The sequence below is a fragment of the Phyllopteryx taeniolatus genome, chromosome 21, assembly GCF_024500385.1.
Source record: "Phyllopteryx taeniolatus isolate TA_2022b chromosome 21, UOR_Ptae_1.2, whole genome shotgun sequence".
NCBI classification, from domain to species: domain Eukaryota; kingdom Metazoa; phylum Chordata; class Actinopteri; order Syngnathiformes; family Syngnathidae; genus Phyllopteryx; species Phyllopteryx taeniolatus.
In genome coordinates, this window is record NC_084522.1 from 15,096,798 (window position 1) to 15,123,433 (window position 26,636).

The 26,636-nt window shown below is 45.1% G+C and overlaps 1 protein-coding gene across 4 annotated transcripts in view; it reads right to left on the reverse strand.

Moving 5' to 3' along the window:
- gabbr1b (gamma-aminobutyric acid (GABA) B receptor, 1b) overlaps positions 1-26,636 on the reverse strand; it is a 244,315-nt gene that overhangs the window by 77,344 nt on the left and 140,335 nt on the right. For all 4 annotated transcript variants that reach the window (XM_061760292.1, XM_061760295.1, XM_061760293.1 and 1 more), the window contains 4 exons: positions 24,597-24,731; positions 20,000-20,170; positions 17,959-18,060; positions 1,114-1,179 (listed from right to left, as the gene is read on the reverse strand). In XM_061760292.1, the coding sequence (XP_061616276.1) occupies positions 1,114-1,179; positions 17,959-18,060; positions 20,000-20,170; positions 24,597-24,731 (474 nt within the window). The remainder of the gene's footprint in view (positions 1-1,113; positions 1,180-17,958; positions 18,061-19,999; positions 20,171-24,596; positions 24,732-26,636) is intronic.

The following is a 26,636-nucleotide window of genomic DNA, read 5'->3' on the forward strand; positions in this document are numbered from 1 at the left end:
AGCACAATACACTGCTACCAATAACGTAGAACACGTGTCGTAGTTTTTAATCACAATTTTGAATCGAGCAAGTACATGTGTTACAATTCTAGAACATTTCCTGAATGTATAGTTGAGTGAGATAACTTTAAAAATTCATATGCTAATCTGTATTATAGAGTATATATTTTTTCCATGCTTCTGACAAATGTTGTTTAACTGTTTGTCAAATGTTTGCTACATTTCTCGAAGTGGTGGCTTGCTTCTCCATTGAATTAAAGGGCAGCATTTCTTTTGCGATGCCGCGAACTACACCTTCCTTGGGTGCAATGTTCTGTTTGTCTTTACTTTGTTGACCAAAACGTCTCATGAGGCAGGACTGAATGCGGCGTCACGGCCCTCGTCCTCGTGCAGTCGGCACATCCAGTCCACAATGAATGGGCTTGTCGGCATTGCTAAGTGCTGTGTGAAAATGCCCTAATAATTGCAGATAATTCACGTTATTGCGGGATTTTGAGTGTCTAAAACTGTAAAAAGAAAAATTCATGAAACATTACAATGTATACAGTATACAGTACTACTGGACATTACTGTATGTTTAAGAGTTTAAAAGGCCTTTTTAAGAGTATAGTAGGGGTTAATAGAAGTGTGGGTAACATTAATAAGAGTCTGGGGTGGTTCATACAGCTTTAAAATATGTATAAATACATTTAAAAAAATATGCGCGAGTGGTCCTAACCCACTCCCGCAACCCACTTCAATTGTTTTTACATTTGACTATACTGACTGACAATCAGTTTGTGGCTTCTTAAAAGTTAGATTAGCTTTTCTTTTTTCAGAATATTTCTTCTTGGACAAACACAGTAGTGGTAATGAACAAAACTCTTATGAAAACTAAAGCGCTACAAGTAATGCTGTGCAGTGTAGAATCTGATAGAAATATAATGAAGAATTTATAAAACAAGCCAAAAATTAAATACTGCACAGCACTGTATTAAGAGGCTTCAAAAAGGCATTAGAAACAAAAATGCGCTTTTAAAACTTTCATTTTCTTTTTAATGGCAGTCTGACATTTTTAATGAATATCATGGTATTCAGCACAACAACAAAACATTTCACAAAAGAATAATTTACCTCACAAAAGACCTTCCTGGCTTCAGTCTCATAGAAGAGGCCGACAATGATCCGGGCATCCTGACGCTGGAAAGGGTGAGAAAGAAAAGAGTCACCCACGGGGGCTGGACATGAAAAGAATGTAATAGGCGTCACAGTGTGGATGTGGGGAACACAGGAGCCACCAACACAGCAGTAGACCTTAACTCAACTGGTGATAATACTGCTGTTGCCATGGTTTCCATTCCAATAACTAATTAATCCTGCACATTAAATTAAATCTAGGCCAGCGTTCGTGGCAAGGTCATTCTTGAGGCTGTGCGTGTATTTGTGTGAGTGCATGCGTGACGTGCAAAAATGAAAGAAAGGAAGGCCGACTGGTTGAGGAGAAATGAAGGGGAGCAGGGCTGATGGAGGAAGGAGAGTTGTCTTTTTCTTTTATTGAACTGCACATGGCTGGAAATTGCAGCAACCAACTACTGATTGCAATGACAAATCTCTTTCATGAAACAAAATAAGTACCAAATTGCTGTCTTCTGCATTTTACCATTTGGTACAGTGAACAAAGAAATACTGCATTGCTTGTTTTTTTTTTTATTTCAAACCATGGTACTGTATTTCCCAATGACTTTGAGCTGCCATATGACTTATGGATGAATGCACGAAGACGTGATTGAGGATTTTACAAATACAGTACTATGTCAAAAGAAACCAACACTAGAGGCAAAAGCATCAGGTTGTTTCTGGTAGTGTGAAATAGTAGAACAAGGGATTTGTGCAAATATTTTCAGATTTGTTTCCCTGAAATCGATGTATGCTTCTAGGGCTGGGAGAAGGGGGTAAAAAAACAACATCTAATAACTGCTAAATCACTTTCAAAATGAGTCCGCACATAACATCTGCCTCGAAGCACTGCCAGGACCATGCCCCAGCACAAAATAAATAAATAAAATATAAAAATTCCGCCCCTTCTTGAGCTGCTCACCTTATAGTGGTGGAGGGGTTTGTGTGTCCCAATGATCCTAGGAGCTAAGTTGTTTGGGGCTTTATGCCCCTTGCAGGGTCACCCATGGCAAACAGGTCCTAGGTGAGGGACCAGACAAAGCACAGCTCCAAAAACCCCTATGGTGTTAAAGAATTCATGAGGATGTTTTCCCTTGCCCGGATGCGGGTCACCGGGCCCCGCCTCTGGAGCAAGACCGGGAGGTGGGGCTCGAAGGCGAGCGCCTGGTGGGGTCTGGTCTGCACCCATGGGGCCCAGCTGGGCACAGCCCGAAAGGGTAACGTGGGTCCCCCTTCCCATGGGCTCACAGCCTGTGGGAGGGGGCATGGGGGTCGGGTTCAATGTAAGCTGGGCGGTGGCTGGAGGCGGGGACCTTGGCGATCCGATCCCTGGCTACAAAAGCTGGCTCTAGGGAGGTGGAATGTCACCTTTCTGGTGTGCGAGGTTGAGAGGTTCCGACTAGATATAGTCCACACACTGCTTGGGCTCTGTTACCAGTCATCTTGAGAAGGGTTGGACTCTCTTCCACTCTGGAGTTGCCCACGGTGAGAGGTGCCGAGCAGGTGTGGGTATACTTATTGCCCCCGGGCTCAGCGCCTGTACGTTGGCGTTCACCCCGGTGCCTTCGGGTTGGGGGACGGTCCTGACTGTTGTTTATGTGTATGCACCAAACAGCAGTTCAGAGTACCCACCCTTTTTGGAGTCCTTGGAGGGGGTGCTGGAGAGCGCTCCTGCTGGGGACTACATCGTTCTGCTGGGGGACTTCAATGCTCACGGCGGCAATGACAGTGAGACCTGGAAGGGCGTGATTGGGAGGACCTGTCCCCCCCCCCCCCGATCGGAACCAGAGCGGATCACCACCTGGTGGGAAGGTCTGGAAGAATCCCCTGTCAGAAGGTGTTTCAACTCCCACCTCCGGCAGAACTTCCTCCATGTCCTGGGGAAGGCGGGGGACATTGGGTCCGAGTGGACCATGTTCTGTGCCTCCATTGCTGAGGCGGCCGACCAGAGCTGTGGCCGTAAGGTGGTTGGTGCCTGTCGGGGCGGTAATCCCCGAACCCGTTGGTAGACACCAGCGGTGAGGGATGCCGTCAAGCTGAAGAAGGTGTCCTATCGGGCCTTTTTGGCCTATGGGACTCCTGAGGCAGCTGATGGGTACTGGCTGGCAAAGTGGAATGCAGCTTTTGTGGGCGCTGAGGCAAAAACTCGGTGTGGGAGGAGTTTGGTGAGGCCTCTGGGGAACGACTTTGAGGAAATTCTGGTCCACCATTCGGCGTCTCAGGAGTGGGAAGCAGTGCACCATCAACAATGTGTATAGTGGGGAAGGGGCGCTGCTGACCTCGACTCGGGACATTGTGAGTCGGTGGGGAGAAGACCTCCTCAATTCCACCGACACACCTTCCCATGAGGGAGCAGAGTCGGGGTTGTCTGAGGCGGGCTCTCTGGGGTTGAGGACACCGAGGTGGTTAAAAAGCTCCTTGGTGGCAAGGCCCTGGGGGTGGATGAGATTCGCCCGGAGTTCCTAAAGGCTCTGGATGTTGTGGGGCTGTCCTGGTTGACTGGTTGGCTGTCTGCAACATCGCGTGGACATCGGGGACAGTGCCTCTGGATTGGCAGACTGGGGTGGTGGTCCCCCTTTTTAAGAAGGGGGACCAGAAGTGTATTCAGGGGTGCTGGAGAGGAGGGAAATCAAATCTCAGATTTAGGAGGAGCAGTGTGGTTTTCGTCCTGGCCGTGGAACAGAAGAAAAGCTCTTCACCCTCGGCAGGGTCCTCGAGGGTGTATGGGTATGTTCCGTCCCTATACAAGCGGAGTCAGAGTTTGGTCCGCATTGCCGGAAGTAAGTCGGACCTGTTTCCGGTGAGGGTTGGACTCAACCAAGGCTGCCCTTTGTCAACGAATTTCTAGGCACAGCCGAAGCATAGAGGGGTCAGTTTTGCTGGCCTCAGTATTGCATCTCTGCTTTTTGCAGATGATGTGGTTCTGTTGGCTTCATCAAGCCGTGATCTCCAACTTTCACTGGAGTGGTTGGCAGCCGAGTGTGAAGTGGGTGGGATGAAAATTAGCACCTCCAAATCTCAGACCATGGTCCTCAGTCGGAAAAGGGTAGATAGGGTGAGAAGCTCAGTCTTCCGGGAGGGGCTCAGAGTAGAGCCGCTGCTCCTCCGCATTGAGAGGAGCCAGATGAGGTGGCGGGGGCATCTGTTGAGGATGCCTCCTGGACGCCTCCCTGGTGTGGTGTTTCAGGCACGTCCCACCGGGATGAGACCCCGGGGACGACTACGTCTCTCGGCTAGCCTGGGAATGCTTCGGGATCCCCTCGAAAGAGCTGGATGAAGTGGCTGGGGAGAGAGAAGTCTGGGCTTCCCTGCTAAAGCTACTGCCCCCGCGACCCGACCTCGGAGAAGCGGAAGAAAATGGATGGATGGATAAAAATTCCGCCTGGAACCTATGTTTCACACAGACATTTTATGCAGACAGACGCAGTGTTGGGCCAATGATAAACTTTGTCAATAAATGACAAAGGAGTGCCTGTGAGTGATAAAGACACTGTTAGTTATGTAATGTACAGTACACACTGTAAAACATGAAGTACGAGAGAGCTGAATTGTAGTTTGCATTTTTAAAATCTAAAACAGTAATCATTAGCACACTAACGCTAATCGCGATTGCTAACCGTTTTGCATTTCACATTTTGCGGTTTCAAATTCTGTACACCAAATTTATACCATGCACTCAGTACCAACATATGCAGTTTAAGGGTTGAAGTTCATCCCTCATAAATGAGAATAAAATTCATGTTTGTAGTAAAACAAAAAAATTATGGTGGTAGGGATTATTTATTATTTGATTATTCAATCAATAATCAATAAGAGAATCGATTCTTAAAAGATTTGATATTGATAGCCCCATATGCTTCACAATCAAAGAGCTCATGGAAACGTGGAGGAAAGGACATGCAAAGTGATAGGAGTAAGACAAATCATGTCATTAAAGCCCAATTAAAAAAAACAATCGTAAATTAATTACGAAAACCTCTCTCTCGCTCTCTCTTTCTCTCTCTCCCTCACGCACACACACACTTTTTTCTTTATCCCTACTGCACCTAGAACCTGTTAAGTAGCAAATATACTGTGCATCTGAATGTCACACACCACAGATCTCTGCCATGGCTGAACATTTAACTCCCAACCCTATTTAAAAATCATGAAATGTTTAATATTTCTGCTTATAAATTCTTCTCTTGAAATTACACAGGTAACCTCAGCTTTACAGATGCCATGTCACTGAGGAGACTGTATATTTCTACAACAATATAAGTCAATAGTAAAGAAATAGTAATTAGATCCATCTTTTGGCACCACCTCTTTTTTTTCCTGGGGGCAAACAAGAAGCCATCTATTTGAGTTGAGGCAATGAAATGTTTAGAATTGGACAACACACTGCCGAACAATTGAGGCAAGGCACCAAATTAGAATGGCGGTTCCTATTCAAGGAAATATAGGCGGCCATCAGCTGCAATTCAGGAAGTTGATTCTGTTGTCTAAGTCTGATGACATTTCTGCGATGGCAGTAAATATGCTAAGATGTTCAGTGTTTTTTTTTTTGTTTGTTTATTTTGTTTTTCGAACACGCTTGTACTTCTGACTGTCATCTAAATCTGAAGCGCGGTGTAACTGATTGGTAAAACATGATGTATTTTTTTTTAAATCCTGCCACCTCACAAGGTTAAGTGACAATAATAGACTCGGTTAGTAGTGTGTGTTTTAGCTGATAATAAAAAATGATGGTGCACCATAAACTTAACTTTCAATGTCATGTGATAATCTAATCCAACATTTTCTACTCGAGTTACTCTTTTGTTGTGCGTTCACCAAGCCTGAATATAATGGCAACCATGAAAGATTTTCAATACAATGGAAACCATGGAAGATTTTCAATGGGAATCATTTGCGCACATGGTGTCAAGCTTCATTGTAACTCGCCTCACAGCGACCACAAACTGGATTAACTGATGAGTGATACTGTGAGAAATACTCTGTCCAGTCGCCTGAAGATTACATTTAATCATGAAGCAAATTTGGACATTTAAAGACGCAGAAGAAAAAAAATGAATTCCGTATGGACAAAAATATTGGTACACCTTGCTATTACTCCTATAATAACTAAGAATTGAAGAATAACTGCTCTCCATTTTCCTGCTACAACTAGTTCCACTCCTCTGAGCTGACTTTTTACAACATTTAAGAGATTCTGTGGGGGACGTTGGACAAGTGACAAGTTCATTCCAAAGCTGTTTAATGGGGTTAAGGTTAAGGCTCTGTGTGGGCCAGTCAAATTCATGCTTGCCTTTTTAACCTTGCTTTCCACAATGGGGCACAATCGGCTGGAATACAAAATTAAACTCTCCAAACTGTTGCCAACATGTATTAAAATGATAATGAACTATAACGACGTTTATTATTAATGCCTATGAAAGAAATTGGGTTGAAATCACGCTGTCGCGTTTATTGCTTGGAAAAACCTTTATCAGTCATAGCCAACATTTGCTTTCAGCAGTCACACATAACGGGGGAGTTTAAGCTAACAACAAAACACGCTCACCCCCACAAGCTGCACAGAGGCTGCAGATTCACTGATCGAAAGCTTGCGTTCTCATCATTGCCACGAAGATGCAGGCAGAGTGAGACAGGTTGTACATGTAGGAAAACATTATTTTTGGATTCAGAGAGAAGTGCATTACAGCTCCTAGTGTGTCTGTGCTACAAAATGCTCACAAACAGTACTGTATGATTCTCAAGACAACTGCCAGCAGGTCTTATTCATCTACAAGCATTAGAATGAAAGAACAAACTCCTCTGATGATCATCCACAGATCTCAGTTGTATACACAACTTGAACATTAACTGGGCTTTTTTTTTTTTTTTTTTGTAATGTTTTGGATAGATGATTGGCTGGCGACCAGTTCAGGGTGTACCCCGCCTCTCGCCCGAAGATAGCCTCCAGCACGCCCGCGACCCTTGTGAGGATAAAGCGGTACAGAAAATGGATGGATGGATGGAAGGATGTTTTGGCTAGATGACTCCAAGAAACAACTAAATGGCCAAACAATTGTTTTGAATTTTGGTAACCATCTTGTAGTCCTTCAGAAAAAAAGTGGATTTTGGGGCTCTAAAGAATTAACAAATATTCTGATTAGTGTGTTCAAATTTCGTGTAAATTCCAGAACTTCACCAAATCAAACGCCTGGGTCACGTATCTGTTGTCATGATCTGTACCCAGGAGTCCCTCTTTTGGAGTTTTGGTGGTGCTTTGTGCCTCGCCTTCCCCTCCCTCTTTCTCTCTCCCCAGCCACCACCATCCCCTTGCCTGCGCGCCTGTTCCCATTTAACACTCGTCACAACCTGCGCACATGTTCCCTATCAACACTCATCACAGACTGCATTTAAGCTTGCCTGACTCAGAGATCCGGTGCCAGAGTATACTCTATTGTTTGGGGTACACGGGTTTTCACTCGTGACTTTGAATTTGATTGTGAATTTCCTGACATTCCGCAGTTATACTCACCCTCCAGGACTCCTCCCGTGTCTCCCGGTGAGCTGCCTGTTCCTCGCCATCAAGTTCAGCCACTTCTGGGCCCAGTACAATACTATACGACTGAGCTTCGTGACAGAATACTCTGGCCAAAATGGACCCAGCGACATTGGAGAGATTGAGGGAAGCGCTCGCCCACCGAGGCGCCCATATCGGCAAACAGGATCATGTGCTTCGTAACATCATGGACTCTTTAAGCTCTCTCTTTGAACAAGTCTCTGTCCTGTCCTCCCAGATACACTCCGGCAACCCTCTCATGAGTACTTCTCCCATGCCCGCAGCCTCCGAAAAACCTCTCCTCCCGTATAACGAACCTCATGTTCTGGCTCCTGAACCTTACTCAGGGGATCTAAGTTCCTGTGGACAATTTCTCTTAAACCGTTCACTAGTATTCAATCTCCAACCCCTGAGTTTTCCGACTGACCGGTCAAAAATCGCTTTCCTTATTAATCCCCTGGGCGGGAGAGCCGCTAAATGGGCCACCGCACTTTGGCATAATTCCTCACCAGTGCTTACATCATTTGAATCATTTTCAACCGAGCTTAAAAAGGTCTTTGATCAGCCCGTTAAGAGCAGGGGAACCACTCGCCGCCTCTTAGCCCTTACTCAGGGCTCTAACTCCGTGGCTTCGTATTCAATTGAGTTTAGGATTTAAGCGGGTTAGTGTGGGTGGAATGAAGCTGCGCTTAAGGCGATTTTCTTCAAAGGAATATCGGAACCACTAAAAGACGAGCTAACAGCCAGGGACGAGCCCACCACACTGGAAGAATTGATTTCATCAACTATCAAGTTGGACAACCATCTGCGAGAAAGAGCAAGGGAGTAAGGGATCATAACACGCAGCATCACACTTTTTGTGGGCACAGCGCCTCCAGTCATTCCGCCGCATCCTGTACCCCCTGACGCCTCCTCATCACCCCCCACCGGACAGGAAGAGCCCATGCAACTTGGCAAGACCCGTTTAGAACACCTGGAACGTCAGCACCGCTTCAAGCAAAGGTTATGCATTTATTGTGGACACCCTGGTCACTTCATCGTCAATTGCACCCTCAAACCAAAAAGACAGGGCTCACCACGAACCAAGAGTGTAGTGGTGAGCCAAACCAACTGCTCTTCCAGCACTCCCTCCCGTACTCACCGTTTCCGCGTGTATCCTTGGTCCCGATTGCAATACCCAGATCACCGCCCCTCATTGACTCCGGCGCTGACAAAAGCTTCATTCAATACGGCTTGTTGAGTCAGCTCCGGCTAAAAAAGGTTACTGCCCTGGACGGATGACTCATCTCCTCTGTCACCCATCAGATGGCACCACTCACTCTACTCATCTCAGGAAATCACCGTGAAACCCTCCATCTGTTTGTCATTCCTTTGGCATCCCCTAGCTCAAGCAACACAATCCCGCCATCGATTGGGTACACCTGTCAATCACCAGTTGGAGTCATTTCTGTCACTCTCACTGTCTTCTCTCAGCCGTCCCGCCCTCTAGCAAACCTCATCCACCTGTAAACCCATTCGATCTCTCCCGGGTGCCAAATGAATATCACAACCTCTCCCCGGTGTTCAGTAAGGATCTTGCCATCTCTCTTCCCCACCACCACCCCTATGACTGTGCCATAGATCTCCTGCCTGGAGCCCCTCTCCATCCAGCCGTCTATTTAACCTTTCCCATCCAGAAAAGGAAGCTATGGAAAATTTTATACACGACTCCCTTGCCTCCGGACTTATCCGACCCTCTTCTTCCCCCCTGGGGGCCGGATTTTTCTTTGTAGATAAGAAATACACCACTCTCCACCCCTGCATTTACGTCCAAGTTCTCAACGATATTACTGGAAAAAACAAAGATCCACTGACCCTCATTGATCCTTCTTTTGAACCCCAGTTGGACCTGAACAACGCCTACCATCTCATCCGGATTAGAGAGGGGGACGAATGGAAAACCGCCTTCAATACACCTCTCGGACATTTTGAGTACCTTGTCATGCCTTTTGGGTTAACCAACGCCCCCGCTGTGTTCCAAACCATCAATGAGGTCCTCCATGACATGCTGAACCGGTTCACTTTCGTCTATTTAGACGACATCCTCATCTTCTCCCGCTCTCCCAAAGAACATTGCCATCATGTCCGCCAAGTCCTCCAGCGTCTACTTAAGAACCGCCTCTTTGTCAAACCTGAGAAATGTGAATTCCACCTCTCCTCCGTATACTTCCTGGGCTATATTATTATTATTAGTGCTAGCTCCAAATAAACCATTTCCATCTACTCCCTCCGCCTCAGTGTGCTTCTGGGTCCAGTACAATATTATACGACTGAGTATTGTGACATATGTTTATTTAAAAAAAAAAAAGACTACTATACTATTAAATGTTCAAGCAAGCAATTGGTGTTCCTTCTGAAATGCTTAATTGCTGATTTGATCCCAAATGCCAATGGAAGAAATTAATTGATGACTCCAGTTCAGCTCTATTTCATCCCTGCTGACCACCAGAAGGCACGCATGCACAGTTTGAGTATGCATACAAAAAAAGTTATGCGTGACCACCGGTGACCCGGAACGGGTATAAGTCCCGGTGTCACACAGGTCTCAATTCCTCTTTTTTTCTCGCATGATCTTTTCAAACACTTTCATTCCCATGGAAGGCAATGCATGGACACTAGGGCTGCAGGATAATGGAAAAAAAAATTACATTGCAAATTTTTCTAAAACCTGCACTATGTATTGCGATGGGAAATAATACATGATCAGTGTTGGGAAAGTTCATTTTCTACATGAACTAATCCAGTTCACCAGTCCAAAAACAAACTAGTTCATAGTTCTTTTTGTTGCTGAAGGGCTATTACCCTCAAAATACTGGGTTCAATCCCCGGCTCCGCCTGTGTGGAGTTTGCATGTTCTCCCCGTGCCTGCGTGGGTTTTCTCCGGGCACTCCGGTTTTCTCCCACATCCCAAAAACATGCATGCTAGGTTAATTGACGACTCTAAATTGCCCGTAGGTGTGAATCTGAGTGTGAATGGTTGGTTGTTTGTGCCCTGCGATTGGCTGGCAACCAGTTCAGGGTGTACCCCGCCTCCTGCCCGATGAGAGCTGGGATAGGCTCCAGCACGCCCGCGACCCTAGTGAGGAGAAGCGGCTCAGAAAATGGATGGATGGATATTGCAAAACTAAACTAAACTAAAATATAAATTCCATATTATCACGGTGTGATTGTACAGTGTTTTAACTTCAGCATTCTGATACAAATAATAATAATAATAATAATAATGGATTAGAAAAGAACACATTCACTCCCATTTACGCAGTGTCTTGAACGCACCTCGTGCACTCACACAGCTGCCGTGAGCCTACATAGTTAATTCTGAAGAGCGAAATAGCAGCAGTTGTACAATCTTTCACTCTCTGGCGCATGTCCAAACAGGTCCCTCTGCTGCTCACTTTTAATATTACGGTTGATTCACTGTATATTACAGTACTCCAACATCGCAGCAGACCATGCGATATGACTAATGCGCACACGTACTGTACATCGCGATGACGCGCAAACAAAATATCATACAGCCCTAATGGACACTTAAAATAAGTCGTACCTTACTCGTTTTTTTAACAGATTTTCATGATGGTTGCTGTTGTGTCTACGCTGATACGTATGCTATTAATACACAACATTTGAATATGCAGAGGCCAAGAAACAATGCATATCTGTAGGTGTGTTTGTCACCGCCCGTATTAGCAGTCAGGCTGCCTGACCCTGCCTTGCTTGTTTATCACATCTCTGCGTGGGTTTGGTGTGGTGTTTATTCTCCTTTCCCTGGCTTTTTGACAGTTCTTGTCTGGTCAGCGGGGTTCATTGGCTGTTGTTCATGGCCTTCGCTGGTGAGGGCGACGTTCACGTGCCCTCTCCCAGACTGCGGCGTTGCATTTCTCATAGTGAACCACAGGTATAGGTGTTACCACCACTGACCGTCCTGTTAGCCTAGCGTTGGCGCTCAGGCTGCTCGACTCTACCATGTTTTGTCTATCCCACCTCTACTGGATTTAGGTGGGGTTCGTGTACCTTTCCCCGGCTTGTTGACTCTTATTGTCTGTTCGGTGGAGAATGCATGGCTTTTGATGGCGTGGCCAATGTTCGCATGCCCTCTCCAAGCAGACGGTGCTGTGGAGTTTCATAGTGAGCCGCATGTAGACTAGTTCCTGCTGGTGCCGCAGAGTGGTTGTTTGCTTTCTGTCCTGTAGGCATGGCATTGGCATCCAGGCTGATCAACCCGACTTGTTGTGTTCCTCCCACCTCTGCTGGGAGGACGGCATTCACACCCCTTCCCCCAGCATTTTGGACCTATTATTGTATTTAGTCGATGGAGTTATTTAGTTGTTTGTTTGTGGCCTTTGTTCGTGATGGCAGCCTGTGCTGTTGCGACTTCTCAAAGGAGGTTACTGGTGTGTGTGCCGCTGAGTGGCTATTGATTGACTCTCTGGCAAGCCTACTGTTGGTGCCCGAGCTATTTGACTCGTCTTCGTTGAGTCCACTTCGGCTGGGCTTAGTCGGCGTTCGCGCCACTGCCCCGGCCTATTGCCACCGATTGTCTGTTCAGTTGAATAATTTGTGCATTTATTTGTGGCCTTTGCTGATGATGGCAGTGTTCGCATCCCCTGTCCCAGCTTACGGCGTTGCGTAGTGAGCGACACCGCCGGTGCTGCATGTCTCTCGTTTGTTGAGTAGGTGGCGTCCGCGCCCCCTTCCCACAGCTTACACAACTTTGTCGCTCGACTACTATTGGTCTTGTGTTGGACGTAAGATGCTGCTGCCGCGCGTCCCACATCTGCTAGAGCTGTGCTACTCTGCTGTGTAGGCAGCATGCACCTTCTTCCCTTAGTTTTTCGCATATGGGGTACTGTTTGGCCATTCACAATGGAAGACTCTCACTGTTGTGTTGCCTTTGGTGCCCTCCTTGAGTCCACTGGTGGCTGTGACCTTTGCCCAGGATGCGTCGGTCCTCACCTCCTGGGCAAGAGTTTTTCTGGAGATCCGTGCATGGATGGCGGCTGCATGCCTCCCTCTGGGTGCCTGCCTTCTTTTCAGCTGAGATAATTGAGGCCTGCCAATGCGTCGGGGGCTTCTCAGATGGTAAGGGCTGGGTGGCAGCCTGACTCTGAGGTGGAGTGTCTACATGCTATGTTGACTGGGAGGAGGTCCCTCCTGCAGGAGTGTCACCCTACTGCTTCCGCAGTTGTGACAGTCTGCCCAGCCCGTGCAAGTGCTTACTCAGGAGGATGATACCATCTCTCTGGCAGCTTCAGCATCTCGACTCTGGGCCGGGTTGCTTATCATCGACTCAGAGCGGGGCGGTTGCTAGCTCAGTGTCTTGCACAATGCCTTGGAGCAGCTCACAGTGGACTCGGTCGGTTTCTGGGACTGCTTTCCTCAGGCACTGTAGGCTCTCTCCTACCTTTTCTGTCTCTCATTCTTCAGACCGAGGTCCTCTGTTCTCCTCCCAAGTCTGGACTATTTGAAGGTGCTACGTGCTTGCTGGGGAGATGCTGTGGCTCTCTCCAAGCTGTCAGCGCACAGCCGGGTTTTCGCAGCCATGCATGATGCTGCAGGGGAATCGGATGTCGGACATTGAGTCGACCATGGTATTCTCGTTGTGTCCCCGGAAAGGTCACTTCGGCCTGCTGTACAGTGTCGGGTAACCAATGACCTTCTCTCTGGGGTCTATGCCGCTGGTGCATGCTCTGCCTGTATTGGTCCTTGGATCAACTTGTGTTCACTCTCTCAGCATCCCTGTGGAAGAGCAGTTTAGATGCCTCTGTTATATGCGTTAGTGACACAGCTTTGCAGGCTTTTGCTCTCATGGAAAGGGAGCTCAGGCAAATGATGTCCTTCATGGTTCAGACTGGCCACCAGGTGTGGGTTGCAAAGCCTCCTTTGACAAGCACTCCATGATGACTCTCCAAAGTGCTCTGGTGGAACTGGGGGATTTTTTTTTGTTCAGCCACAGTGTTGGCACAGGAGAGAACTGTTAGTGCTCGTGAAACCTGGCGGCAGCTTTTGAGCCTTGATCGAGGCGTGGCTCCCCCAGGTGGACCCATAGTCCCCTCTACTGTTCCCCATTCCCACCCTCTGCCATGGGTTTGCCCCTGTCTCCTGTCGGTGTCATGGCGACTGTCATGACAGACTCCTACTTTCATGTCCCTGTTGCACCTTAGCACTGGTAACGTCTCCATTTTGCCTACAGGGGTCATCATTGCTGGTTCCAAGTGCTCCCCTTTGGTCTCTCCTTCTCCTCAATGGCCTTTACTTGATTTGTGTAGGCTGCTCTTCCACCTCTACAGTCAGGGGCCATGAAAGTGTTGCCGTTCCTGCACATCTTGATAATCTGTGCACCATCGTGGGCTCGGGTGCTCCAGATGCCTCCGGTCTCCTTGCCCATGTAGCCTCAGGGTCAGTATGAGGAGGTCTTGTCTGAACCCCTCTCGGAGAAGGACCTTTATTGGGATGGTCTTGGGACACCACGACTGCGGAAGCCCAACCATCCTCTCACTGGGTGCACAATGTTCTTCATCTCCTCACACTCTCCAGGGAGGACAGATGGTTTTCCCTGAGGAAAACTACCAGCCCTCTGGGCCAAGGAGCGCTGGTGTACCCTTGGCTGGGTGCTTCATTTCAGGCTTTCCGCTGCTCCCTCTGTTTGGCTGATGCTTCTGAAGGTTCTTCAGGAATCGGGTCACATCATGCTGTTGCTGGTGGCCCCATGGTTCCCCCCAATCAGCTTCAGTGAAGCATGGTGTCTTCCTGACGGGCCTGATCTGTTGTCTCCACATGGGTGTCGGCTTTGGCATCCCAATCTTCACCGCCTCCACTTATGGGTTTTCCCGCTGCCCTTTACGCACTAACCTCCCTCATATTTTGGTCAGCCTATGCGGCTTCCGCGTTATATGCCTACATCTGGAGGGGGTGGGGACAGGCCAGAGGTCTTGTATTCTGTGAGTACTTTGAGATTTTGTTTTGTAGCTACTGCATGGGTCGTTCAGCTGCGCAGCTTTTTCTCTGTGGTAAGGGTACTAACAAGGGCTCTGTGCTCTCCAAGCAGCGTTTGTCTCACTGGTTTGTGGATGCCATTCACCATTCTTGTCAGGTGTCAAACCATTGGGTGACCATTGTCTCTCTACCGGGAGTGTTGCCTCTTCTTGGGCTGCCCTGTAGGGTGTATCCCTGGAGGATATATATGCCGCTGCCTCATGTGCAACGCTTGGCACATTTGCCTGATTCTACATTGTGTGTGCCGCCACTCCCGTTCACTGTGCGTGTCATTCGGGCCCGGTGGCTTCTCAGAATGGTTTGTGTCTGGGATTCCCAATGACTTAGCTGGTATTAGTCATTCAGTACTTTCAGCACCGCCTCAGCAGAGATGAAATAGTACGAAAGTTACGTATGTAACTATGGTTCTATGAATTCTGAATGAATGCCAGAGCACGGCGGCACGGTAGCCGACTGGTTAGAGCGTCAGCCTCACAGTTCTGAGAAGCTGGGTTCAATCCCCGGTCCCGCCTGTGTGGAGTTTGCATGTTCTCCCCGTGCCTGCGTGGGTTTCCCCCAGGCACTCCGGTTTCCTCCCACATCCCAAAAACATGCATTAATTGGGGACTCTAAATTACCCATAGGTGTGAATGTGAGTGCGAATGTTGTTTGTTTGTATGTGCCCTGCGATTGGCTGGCAACCAGTTCAGGGTGTACCCCGCCTCCTGCCCGATGATAGCTCCAGCACGCCCGCTACCCTAGTGAGGAGAAGCGGCTCAGAAAATGGATGGATGGATGCCAGAGCACTGTCACTCAGAACAAGAGCAAGACAGCAATCACCGCAACTTTTACCCGTTCCTGGTCACAGGGTGGGCGGTCTCAAATGTGACTTTTTTTTGGTATGCATACTTGAACTGCACGTGTGTGAAGGGAATATTCAATGCTTTCAGCATCTTCTGGCAGTCATCCAGGATTCATAGAACCGTAGTTCCATATGTAACTTTTGTTCAATATATTGAAGCATAGCTTAGCAATTCCCAGGTAGAATACAAATATGGCACCTGAGGGTTCTGGACAGTATAAGGAAGATTGTGTTAGTAGTTGTTGTTGTTTCAGGTGATCACCTTGCAGAAAATGTCTAATATTGTGTTATGTTATGTTATTGTGCTTGACAACTGCCAAAACATAAGTGAGAATTCTTACTGCACAGGTGTATTGTTTTCCTTTTTTGTTTTTTGTTTTTATGACAATGAGGAAAAGTATGGTGATGATCATAGAACCGGAAATAATTGCAACATAAAAAAAAAATAATGGCACACGTCTGCTCTAAGTGCAATACTGTCTCAGTATAGCAATAATAAGTAGACATCATTAAAAAAACAACAAAGGATTGTACACGGGCTCCAGCTCTTTTTAGGCTTAACGTATGAATTATATTAAGAGACTTACCACCAGAACATGCAGCAGTTGGCTTATCTATCAACCAAGTAAAAAATGTTACCAAAGTGTGATGCATAATGTTGACTTACCTCCAGCACGCCATTTATAGGACCTATAGCGTCCAGATGGCCTATATTACACTAAGAAGTTCTCTTTATGTATTTTGTGTTCAAGAAAATGAAACTGGCAGTCATTTTCCAATATCATCAATCTGTTTTGGAGCAATCGGTAAATAACTAATTGCCCTGGTAACGCCACTTTTTCGTCGCCAAAATCAATATGCTGCCATGTCTTGGTGTGATGTCAGCGAAGGAACTGGAGACTGTTGCGGTCAGGATTGAGCCTCTGAAAGCTGCAAGACCAAAGTCGCTGCTTAAACAAAAACCAATGTTGTATACTATAAAGTGGCAGTATGTACTCATAATTTATATACGCAGTATGTACTCATAATTTATATACTGTCGCTGTCAGACGGAATTCCCTCCAAAATGACAACGTTTAAAGAAAAAAAACATAGACATCTTGCTTGAGTTACCAAACACTGCTTACAACTGCTAACAACCTCGTATAGTTAGGTCAAACCAAGCACATACATTTCATAAAAGTAGCCTTAAAAACATGCATTTCATCTTTTTAAACGTAAATTCAGATAATTAATTACATGTGCAAAGTGCATTTCAGAAAATCCTATTAAGAACCTTAAGATTAGAAAGTCTACTTCTATTGCACATAATAAAAAAAGAACAAAATTATTTCTATAAATGAAAAAAAACAACAACAAACAAAACCATCAAATAACCGGCCAATTTCATTTCCAGACTTTAACCCTATTAACTTTATAGGGCTTAAAGTCTATAGTACAGAGCATTTTTACTGCTTAAGAGGAGATTGAGGGGTGTTAGCCACCAAAGAAGCAACAAATACAGGCTGTAGCATGGAAATATGTAAAAGCATCACGAAAGAAGAATCCAAGCGTTTGGAGATGCCACCGGGTCACAGGTTTCATGCAGTTACAGCAAGCAAAGAATTTGCAACTACAGTAAATATGAAGTCTTATTCTCTAGTATATTTTAAGTCTATCCATCCATCCATCCATTTTCTTCTGCTTTTTCGAGGTCGGGCTGCGGGGGCAGTAGCTTTAGCATGGAAGCCCAGACTTCCCTCTCCCCAGCCTCTCCCGGACCACCTCACCACGGAGGCGTCCAGGAGCACCCTAATCAGACGCCCGAGCCACCACATGTGGCTCCTCTCAATGCGGAGGAGCAGCGGCTCTACTCTGATCCCGTTGCGGATGACTGAGCTTCTCACCTCATCTCTAAGGGAGAGCCCGTGCACCCTACAGAGGAAACTCATTTCGGTTCTTGTTCTTTCGGTCATGACCCACAGCTCGTGACCATAGGTGAGGGTAGGAACGTAGATCAACCGGTAAATTGAGAGCTTCGCCTTTTGGCTTAGCTCCTTCTTCACCACAATGGAGAGGACAGACGTACAACGAACGGATAAGTCTATCCGTTACAATAATTTTGCTCACCAAAATTCTGGTATGGTATGACGAAAAACCTTTACAGTTGATATCTAGTCATATTCTTCTCAACCCAAATGTTTTCAGTCTACGGCAAATTGGTTTCACTGGAGTGTATATAATTGAAATGAAAGGAAATTAAAACTAATTGGAAATCGACCAGCGTCACAGAATGTTGTGGTCGATTTTAAATGTCTGCAATTTACCCGCTGAAAAAGCAGCAGTATGTGGTAAATTGGGACCATTAAATGAACTCTGTGTGCTTCACATAGGAGGAATTGGGAGTATGAGGCACCTTGAGGTTTTTGACAGCCACGGCAGGATCAGTGAGGAAACTCTGACGAACGCTGATTTCAATCCTAGCCTCCTTCACCCTCTCTTCGAGATCATCCAGGGTCTGTCAAACACAGAGAGAGGAATGGAGTACTCACACAGAAAAGTGAAGCAGAAACATCGACAGAAGCTGATAGAATGATGGGGGACTAAAAGAAATGGGAACACTAGAAGACACCTTCAAACAAAAGCGCCACGGTGAGATGAGGTGCCTGTTTACAAAGATCGTGATGGTGAGTGGGGGGACGATACAAACACATATAAGGGCAGGTGACAAGAGAGGCAGGGACAAATACATGAATAGCCAGTAGCCATAATAGAAAAGGAGACAAAAGAGTGGTGAGAAAATGGGAAATGTGGAAAGAGAAACAATTGCCTTTTTCAAAGTCACCCTGCAACTGTAATAATAAAAGTGGCATCACCTTCTTATTGTATGGTTTACAGGCAGTTGGACAGTCTGTAGGTAATAATTATTTCATTCTGGTTGACAGAATGTTAGCTATGGTAACCACTGCCATTCCAGTTAACTGCTGTTCCACTTGTAGAGTCATTTTTACATAGCAACATTCACAATAAATAGTAATACAAATAGCAATGACACTGAAGTTCCATTTAACTTAAGTTTAAGAGATTTGCAACTTCAGCCTATAGAAGGTGTTTAACTTAACTTGATGGTAAAGTAATAAACACTAGGAAATTATATAGACAACACATCAAACTCCGACTGCAACGGACAATCAAAACTGCTGAAAGGATTGTCGGTACCCCCCTACCCACCCTTGAGGACTTGCACGCTGCCAGAACTAAGACAAGAGCGTGCAAAATCCTCTCGGACCCTCCGCATCCCGGTCACCGGCTCTTCGGGCTCCTTCTCTCAGGTTGGCGCTACCGATCAATGCAAACTACAACTAGGAGACATTCCAACAGCTTCTTCCCACTTGCAATCAACTTCTTAAACAGCTAACTTACAATTCCATTGCAACATGCTGCCAATTTATTTTGTCTTAGTTTGTTGTCACATTTCTCTGGGGCCAATTATATATTACTCGTGCACTCACTGGAGTAGTCACGCCACGCTGCGCTATTTGCACATCTGTTGTTGACCAATACTGGCCACTCATGTCAGAGTAGCATCGGCCCCATTTGCACACTGATTGAGGAGTATCTGCAACATTTGCACAATCAACATTGTCCCAGATTATCGCGCTACTCGTCACTGTAAACCGCAGACACTCCTTGAAGTCTCGGCGCCCTTTGCACAATGGTCATTGCACCGGACTATTGCGATATTGGTCATTCGAACTGCTCTAAGTTCTAGAGGAGTCTGCATCTTTATGCACAATTGTCAAAAAAAAAAAAAATAAATTTGTACCGGCATTACCAGATAACTAGCAACCCTTTATTGCTCAGTGACTGTTTTTGTCAATGTCTTTATGTCTCCAAAGTGTTCTCTGTCAATTGACTGTCTGTTGTCGTACTAGAGCGGCTCCAACTACCGGAGACAAATTCCTTGTGTGTTTTTTGGACATACTTGGCAAATGAAGACGATTCTGATTCTGATTCTGAAATGATACGAAAAACATAAAATCAGCAAGTGCTATCTTCGCCCTATAATGCCCTTACCGCCCAAGATATTTTCAAACCAATATCCTATATTTTAGGACTGAAAAGTCTTCTTCTTTGAATGTATTACAGTCACAGAATCCAATTCACACATCTGTTCAAACAGATCCTAAAACATTCAAGCACAAGAAAATGATTAATAATAGTTGATCATCCCCAATGAGCTATACATTTGGCTCTTTGAATTCAAACCCATTAGGAAGGCCACTTCTATCGCGCACTATTAAAACCTGCAATGCTTGACTCTTTCAGTTTGTACACAATTAGAAAGTAACACAAATACTCAGCACAATATCATCACTGATCTTGTTGTCCACCCACATAAAATACAACTTGCTGTGTTGCATTACAAAGCTTCATCTCAAACATGTTTTACTCACGGATGTAAAAACTTCTGTTGTCTGCTGAATGGTGGCAATCTTGGTCCATCTCCACTTCTGGAAGAGCTGGACTCGAGTGGGGTTGTGCAGCGTAGCAGACGGATGAGTGCGAAAGAAAGTAGGAAAGCGCTGGCGATTGGACAGAGCTGGAGAACTGGACCCGTAGGACAACTGAGAGGAAGGAGAATGTTTTGAAGAAATAACTACAAAAGTGATTCTTTTTCTCTTTTGTCTCAGTTACACTTGTTTGGAAAGTAGATGACAAGAAATCACTCATCCAATTACCTATGAAATAAAAAAAAAAAAAAAGGATATTCCAACAGGGCATCCTCCAATTGTTTATTAGACTCTGTATGAAAAGCTATTTTCCAAAACAAAATAAAAGCCAAATTTAATTAAGATCAAGCTTGCCATAACTTTCATTGTGGACTTTTAACACGTTACAATAGCTACAATTAATATTTGAAAAATGTACAGGTCTTCGTCATTGCATATTTTTTTTCTTCAGATGAATCAATATGAATTCATAGCATTCTGGAAAAGATGATCTCATATGTACAGTGAAGTACGTAAAATACAGTACGTGGGAACATGCAGTACATAAAGGTTTGATGTAACCAAGATTGAACTATTTTTCCACCTTTCCAAGTTTTGTTTGGCACAGCAACAACACTGCCCGTCACCAAAAGAAACCATTGCCACAGTGAAGCATGGAGGTGGCAGTGTCATGCTCGAGGGTTGTTTTTCTTCAACAGGAACTGGCCCTTTAGTCACTGCGGGGGAAATTATCAACAGTTCCAAACTTCCCTCTTGGATATGACTGGCGTGAAGAGGAATTTCACCGGTTTTCACGTGCAATAAAGGTGAGCCAGCGCAGAAGTTCCATGTCACTTAGCTTCTTTACTACAGTCTACCTGTCTATTTTACAGTGGTTCAAAAGGGTTACGAATACAATTTAGCCAATGCAGGAAAAGATTTGGATCAATCATTTTCCAAAAGTATTCCTTCCTGTTACCTTGGAAACAGACATAATTATGTCCACAGTCAGAATATCTACTACTAATATGACTTGGTAATGGTAGATAAAATAGATCAAATGTATAGTAGTGTCTGCCTATTAGATGAATAACCATTTTGGTGTTGGAAAGGTTGGATGGGTCTGCATTAGAACTCTCTGCCAGGTTTGAAACCCCCTGGCCAGCCAGTTGAAGCCTCTCTGTGTGCGTTTACACACCCTCTCTATGCTTTGTAGGTTTGCTATGGATTCTCTGGCTTCCTCCCACTAGTTGATAGTATGCAGAATAGTTGGAGTCACTAAACTAACCACAAGTGTGAATACTAGTGTGAATTGTGTATCAGCGCTGTGAATAAACAATACATTGAAGTTAGCCAGCTTCTCATCTAATGTCAGCATCCAGAAACCCACCTCCACAAAGCCCTGTATAGTACTGTATCTTAGTCACATTGGTGGACAATGGTAAAGCAATATGGGTCACATTCTTACAGAAGCAAGTGGAGGAACATGATCATATAAATAGCCGACTGCATGAAAAATGAAAGAGTGTGCCTGTGACCAACAAAGGCCGAACAACAAAATGGCATAACTGCTGTATTTTCCTTTAAAAAAAAAAAAAAGTAGTCAGTAAATGTCATGACCGACTAAACACAACCTCTGTAATTTGTTACCTTTGTATGTCATTTTTTAAACTTTTCGAGACACTTACAGACACTTGCCACCAGGACACTATAGTAACTTGAATTACCTTGTATCATATAGTATTATATTGTATTTTATTGTATTGCGTAGATACATTTAGAGAGACACCGATGGCTATAATTTATGTACTATTTTGTTAAAGGCTGTATCTGATCATTTAATATGACTTTTTTTTTTTTTTTAAATCCAAAGGTAGAGCGTTGAGAAGTGAATGCTGTCAATGAAATGTGGCTATCGGTCAGTAGTTTACGAGACACCTTTCTACCAGAATCAGAATACATGTAGTGTAAATGTGTAACTGTTCAAGAAAATCAGCGGCTCTACTCTGAGCCCCTCCCGGATGACCGAGCTTCTCACCCTATCTCTAAGGGAGAGCCCGGACACCCTGCAGAGGAAACTCATTTTGGCCGCTTGTATCCGGGATCTTGTTCTTTCGGTCACGAACCACAGCCCGTGACCATAGGTGAGGGTAGGAACGTAGATCGACCGGTAAATTGAGAGCTTCGCCTTTTGTCTTAGCTCCTTCTTCACCACAATGGAGTCCAACCCTCACCAGAAACAATGCCAGCAATGTGGACCAAACTGGCACTGGTCGTACAAGGACCGAACAGCCTGCATCAGGGGGTTTGGTACCCCATACTCCCGAAGCAACCCCCACAGGACTCCCCGAGCGACATGGTCGAACGCCTTCTCCAAGTCCACAAAACATGTAGAGTGGTTGGACGAACGCCCATGCACCCTCGAAGACCCCGAAGAGCTGGTCCACTATTCCACGGCCAGGACAAAAACCACACTGCTCCTCCTGAATCTGAGATTCAACTTCCTGACGGACCCTCCTCTCCAGCACCCCTGAATTCCTAGGGAGACTGAGGAGTGTGATCCCCCTGTAGTTGGAACACACTCTTCGCTCCCATTCTTAAAAAGGGGGACCACCACCCCAGTCTGCCAATCCAGAGGCACTGTCCCCGGGGACCAAAATGTGACCAAATTATATCTTCTCCTTTTAGACTCATGTGCACGCCATAGATCACTTGCATGTATTTGAACCCTTATCCATCTGGATCTGTAGTGTGGGCTTCTGTTTCCCCTCCTCCTCTTGGGTCGGGTTTTGTCCGTGTTGCCCTCTTGGGGGGTTCCAGGGCTGTTATCCATCCGTGGGTGCCGGGTAGGTGCCCGCTGCCCCAAATGTGGGGGCCTCATCCAGGTCTCCGGGTGGGGGGGCTGGGGGCCGGGGGCGTGCTGCTGCGTCCTCCTTTTACCCTCCACCGTGGTCGTCGCTCCTCACTTGCTTGGGCTGTGTGGGGTCCGCGGCTGACTTGGGGTCTACGGCATGGTGTATGTGCATCCTGCCTTGGACGGGCCCGCCTTCAATCCCCTGTTCTGGTCGTTTGGGAATTGTTGGTGGTGGGATGGGAGGGATTAGCTGGGGAGGGGCTGCCCCCCTTTTCCATGCGGTCTTCCAGCCGGTCAGCCCAGGACGGGCCCGCTGGAGACTAGCCTCTTACTTTACACACACTGCATATTTTTATTACTCACGTTGTACGTACATATTTTGCAAATTGGGCACATTCAGGGTCCCCTGGGGGGCTGGCACGAGGCATGATGAGGCTGACGCCGGGCTGGGTACTGGCACATCTGTGCAGGTCTCCAGTCTGTTCGTCCTCCTTCTCTGCACTGACGGTCCTCCGGTTTTTTCATACACCCGTCAGTGGGGGGAGGGGAGTGTTAGGCTGGGGAGGACACTCGGCCCGCCATGCCTTTCCCCTGTGGATTTTTGATGCACCACATACATTCACACATCCTTTGGGGAGCTCGTTGGCCTGGGTGGGGGTGACGGTCATCATTGCCCCGTGACCGTCTCGCCTGACCCCCACCAGTCTCCCCGATTTTAATTCAGCATTTAGGCTGGATGTGAACACATACAGGTAAATTTCTTGAATAAGAGCTTCCTGGGGTGACACTTCAGAATTATTACAGGCCTAACGGTCAACTAATTCAGACGCTGACTCAAATATTTGGGAACAATACACCTTAAAAGTTGTGTAAAATATTCTGAGATGACAGTATACTGCGTGAGACCAGCAAATCCTGCAAGACTTAGCTAGCCTTCGAATGGCTACCTGCTATATGCGTCATCACTTCTTATAAAGCTTAAGTTTTATAGTTTAAAGATTTACATTACAGCTGAGGGTTTTTTTTTGTTTTTTACAAAAGATGCTTAAACACAGTATATGTCAGAGTAACTTTAAAGAGAAAAAAGTGCGTAACATTTGTCATTGAAGTTCTGCGTGTTTATAGAGGGCTGTAAAGTTTCAATATATGTATATTACAGTCGTTAACTTTCTACACAGCAGACCATACATTGAATTTCCCCCATGAGGCTGAGGGATTCAAATCAGAATAATAAATTTAAAAAGATTAAATAAAAAAAACTATGCTCGCCATTAGGAATGTCAATGTCTTACTTTACTTACATTGCCTCGATAATCTATACACGGTGGCTGACATTTTCATAATACTTTTTTATATGCTGTACACTTTCATTTACTGGACACTTTATATCACCTTGAAATGTCTTTTTCTCTCATTGTTGTATACAGTACACTTGTCTTGTTGTACACAAGTGTACAAGTGTACTGTGTTGTATTTTTCTCTACAAAAATGTATGCACACATTTATGAATTTTTTTGTTTTGTCAAATGCCATTCACCATGCAAAAACCTAATTCCCCAGATGAAACCGGCGTCGACAAGCACTTAAAAAATGTGAACCATGCTCACGCAAATCATTTGTATTAAGTCTGTTATGGTGTGGTAAGATATGAATTTGATACAGGTACAGTATGTCTCTCATTCCGGTGAATGTAAATGTTAATCTTACCACGATGAGGTTCCACATGCGAGCAGCCTCAGCCACTAGTGTGGACACAGAGCTGCAGCCAGGCATCAGTACAATCTTGATGGGCTCTGTGTACAGAAGGTCATAAAGCAGCTTGGTAGCTTCTCCAGGATCGCACTGTTGACACAGAAATAGCATGGCTGTCGGTGAATAGGCTACGGCCCAGTGTTTCCCAAACCTCGATGGAGCCAAGCCCCATACTTATTTTACCCGTGAAAAATCTATCGGCACACCACTGAACCAAAATGTCACAAAAGGTACTGAAATAAGGTAAACCTCTTCTCATTTACCATTACCAATAAGGATAACACTGAGTAATCAAGTTGAAGTTAAACCTAGAATTCATATTCTGTTAAATGTAATATAGTGAACATATTGTGACGGTAATAAAGTATGTCAGCTACCATTTATATGTTTTATTAACAGTGCGTAAGGTAATGCACATGCATTGCCAGGACGCAAGGTGCGGCATGTTTCAAGGTCATCTCAGTCCTGACAGGCTCGTCAGGGGAGGCTCCATTTTTCTATGTGGCGGCCGGGGAAAAACATTTACCCACCAGTCAAGTTCCATTATCTGTAGCCACGCATTACAAATGGTAAGCCTTGCTTTCCATTTACAATTTATCGTAAATGAAAAATCAATAAGCGATTTAAGTGATAATGCTGAAGGTATACTAACCTTTAATCACATATTCGAGCGCAGGGCACATAGGGTTGCTGTTGGCGAAGTTGGGAATTTTAAGGTTTTCACTCATCATTTGGTGTATTATCATGATGTCATGGATCATTATTACTTTGCTTAACAACATGCCTTATCATGTATTATGTGTCAGAAATCAACCATTCAGTTAATATACTGTATGTATGGAGTGTAAAGGTTTACTATATAACAGTAGTCCCATGGCTCACTCCATGAGTATACACGTGTTATGCATACCAAAACTGGTTAAATATGCACATTAAAATGTCATGCAGACTCAGCATTAAATTACAGCAGAATGCTGGGATTTACCCTTAAATGCTAATTTTTCACTTTGAGTGTTGCGTGTTTGCTTTTGCTGACTCCAGGGATTGGCAAATGTATTATTTTCTCCGTTACAATTATTCAATGAATGGTTTGTTAGGAATTTATTTGATCTTGTAGAATTAAGAGTTTATTTAAAAATAGGCAAAATTGAGGCCACTAAAACAATCATTACCAGAGGCACTGCTGATTTTGTTTCAGCAAATAGTTAGATCTGAAAATATATCACCTATGCTAGTTACTTTATCTGTAAAAAGGACTATTCTTTCTTATTCTAAATTATTTGATTTCTTGCCATCTAAAATGACGACAAAAATATTAAATTGACAAGTTAATTATTAGTTTAATCTCTCCCATGCACAGTCGATCCACTAATGACAAACGTCATGACTGAGGGACACACACACACACACACACGCACACACACAACCACAAATCAGAGCAGTAGAAAATTATTAATGAAATTAGAATCACCCAGATGCAGCATATTAATCTCAGTTGCATATGGTTGATTAAAGACAGCAGTCCCTGGACACCTCACATTAGCTGCTGTGATGGGATGTCACATTCTCAAACGTGCAGGGAACCTTTGACATTTTTGTCAGTTAATCAAAATGTGTTTTTTATTTTCCATATCTTTTGTGATCATAACACAGGTATACGGTTGATCCAAGATGGAGAAGTGATCAACTGTTACTCCATTTTATGGGAAAAAATAGTGTAATTTACATCTCCACAGATTTTTAGGCAGCATGAGTAAAGAATTATGATAATGATCCCATATAGGTAGCGTTTATCAACAGAACAGCAGCAATCCGAAATAGGCCACACTCAATTGATCAATTTGCCTGAGCGATAATCTTGAGCGCTGCAGAGATAAAGCTCTTACAAATGACTGACTGGATGAGAAGGGCAAAAAAAACTGCCATCATGGATGATGCTTCATGTAATGCCAGTATATTGTGTGAGCAAAACTTTAAACCTCATCCTGCAAGTAT